This window comes from Zalophus californianus, chromosome 3, assembly GCF_009762305.2.
Source record: "Zalophus californianus isolate mZalCal1 chromosome 3, mZalCal1.pri.v2, whole genome shotgun sequence".
Taxonomy (NCBI): domain Eukaryota; kingdom Metazoa; phylum Chordata; class Mammalia; order Carnivora; family Otariidae; genus Zalophus; species Zalophus californianus.
The window spans coordinates 33545898-33547770 of record NC_045597.1 but is presented as its reverse complement, the minus strand read 5'-3'; the positions used below and the strand labels follow the sequence as shown (position 1 = coordinate 33547770).

General features: G+C 39.8%; 1 protein-coding gene across 1 annotated transcript; it reads left to right on the top strand.

The window, feature by feature from the left end:
- The first annotated feature begins 600 nt into the window (after nt 1-600).
- On the top strand, nt 601-1522 carry LOC113920225 (protein MAK16 homolog). Its single transcript, XM_035726790.1, has one exon. It carries the CDS (start codon nt 674-676, stop codon nt 1508-1510), a length of 837 nt encoding a protein of 278 aa, XP_035582683.1. The 5' UTR covers nt 601-673; the 3' UTR covers nt 1511-1522.
- The last annotated feature ends 351 nt before the right edge of the window (nt 1523-1873 follow it).

Sequence of the window (1873 nt, the reverse complement as noted above, 5' to 3'; positions counted from 1 at the left end):
AAAATTCAAGCGTAAAATGCTTTATATAGGATGAGTATACTTATTATCCAAAGTAGGATACCTTTAAGAGTGGAAGGATATTAGAGACTACTACTAATTAAGCCAGAATCATAGGAATAAACTGGAAGTGTCCCAGGTAGACCAGGGCAAAGGAGCACCCTATTTAGAGAAAGATTATAAAATACATGTGGGAATATTGGCATTACTGAATGTAAACTCTTCTTGAAATTGCTTATTTAGATACACTTCTTAATCTTTGGCTATCTTAAAGGAGAATTTAAATTCGATACTAACACTTTAATCTGGTTATCTTTCATTCACTTCCTTTCTTCCTTCCTCCCTCCGTCCCTCCCTCCCTCCCTTCCTTCCTTCCTTCCTCCACAAGGTTGAGGAATGGAAGCTAAAAAAAAATTATGGAAAATTTATAGTAAGATACCTCAACCTGAAAAGGCTTTTTTGTTTGCTTATTTATTTAATCTGTATATTTGCTTGTTTTTGATGATTGTGAAATGTTTGTAAGCCACTAGTGAGGGACTTAACTGGATTAGAATGTAGTTTATGTATAGTAAATAGTAAAAACAGTAATAGCTAGGCTCTCCGGAAGTGATTTTCCGGAAGAAGCATGGCTGCTCCCTAGATCTGGCCAGGCTTTGCATTCTGAACCGCGGACGCCATGCAGTCAGATGATGTTATCTGGGATACACTAGGAAACAAGCAGTTTTGTTCCTTTAAGATTAGAACTAAGACTCAGAGTTTTTGCAGAAATGAATATAGCCTGACTGGACTGTGTAATCGGTCGTCTTGTCCCCTGGCAAACAGTCAGTATGCCACTATCAAAGAAGAGAAAGGACAGTGCTACTTGTATATGAAGGTTATAGAGCGAGCAGCTTTTCCTAGGAGTCTCTGGGAACGGGTCCGGCTTCGTAAAAACTATGAGAAAGCACTGGAGCAAATAGATGAAAATCTAATTTACTGGCCCCGTTTCGTTCGACACAAGTGTAAGCAGAGATTCACCAAGATCACCCAGTGCCTAATTCGAATTAGAAAACTTACACTAAAGCGACAGAGGAAACTTGTTCCCTTGAGTAAGAAGGTGGAACGGAGGGAAAAAAGAAGAGAGGAAAAGGCATTAATAGCTGCTCAGCTGGATAATGCTACTGAAAAGGAATTGCTGGAGAGACTGAAACAAGATACGTATGGTGACATCTACAACTTTCCCATTCATGCCTTCGACAAGGCCCTGGAACAGCAGGAGGCAGAGAGTGACTCTTCAGATTCTGAGGAAAAAGATGACGACGATGAAGAAGATGTGGGGAAGAGAGAGTTTGTGGAAGATGATGAGGTGGAGGAGAGTGACGTAAGTGATTTTGAGGATATGGATAAACTGGATGCCAGCAGTGATGAAGATCAGGATGATAAATCCTCCATCGAGGAAGAAGAAAAGTCCCTTGATACCAGACATAAAGGCAAAACACCCTTGAAAGGACCCTTGCGGAGAAAACGAGCCTAGGTGGAGATAGAGTATGAGCAGGAGACAGAGCCTGTGGCCAAGGCCAAAACAACGTGACTTTTCTTTGGACATTTATAAATAGGACTGAACATGAAAAAAAACAAAACAAAAAAAACAGTAATAGCTAATGAACGGTATAGCAGAGTATGAGTAAACAGATAATAATAATAGTCATTCTGCATATATTATCATTAATCCTTATAAAAACCCTGTAAGTTTGTAAGGTACCATTAGCCCCATTTTACAGATGCAGAAAATGAGGTTCACTAGCTTGCTAAGGTCACAAAGTTGGGATGAAAGAGAACCAGTGTCTGAATCCAAACCCCATGATCTTCACAGTACGAGTTGTGTCTCTTAAGAAAG

Coding starts and splice junctions, on each gene's coding strand:
- LOC113920225 (XM_035726790.1), top strand. CDS start 674: ATGCAGTCAGATGATGTTATCTGGGATACACTAGGAAACAAGCAGTTT.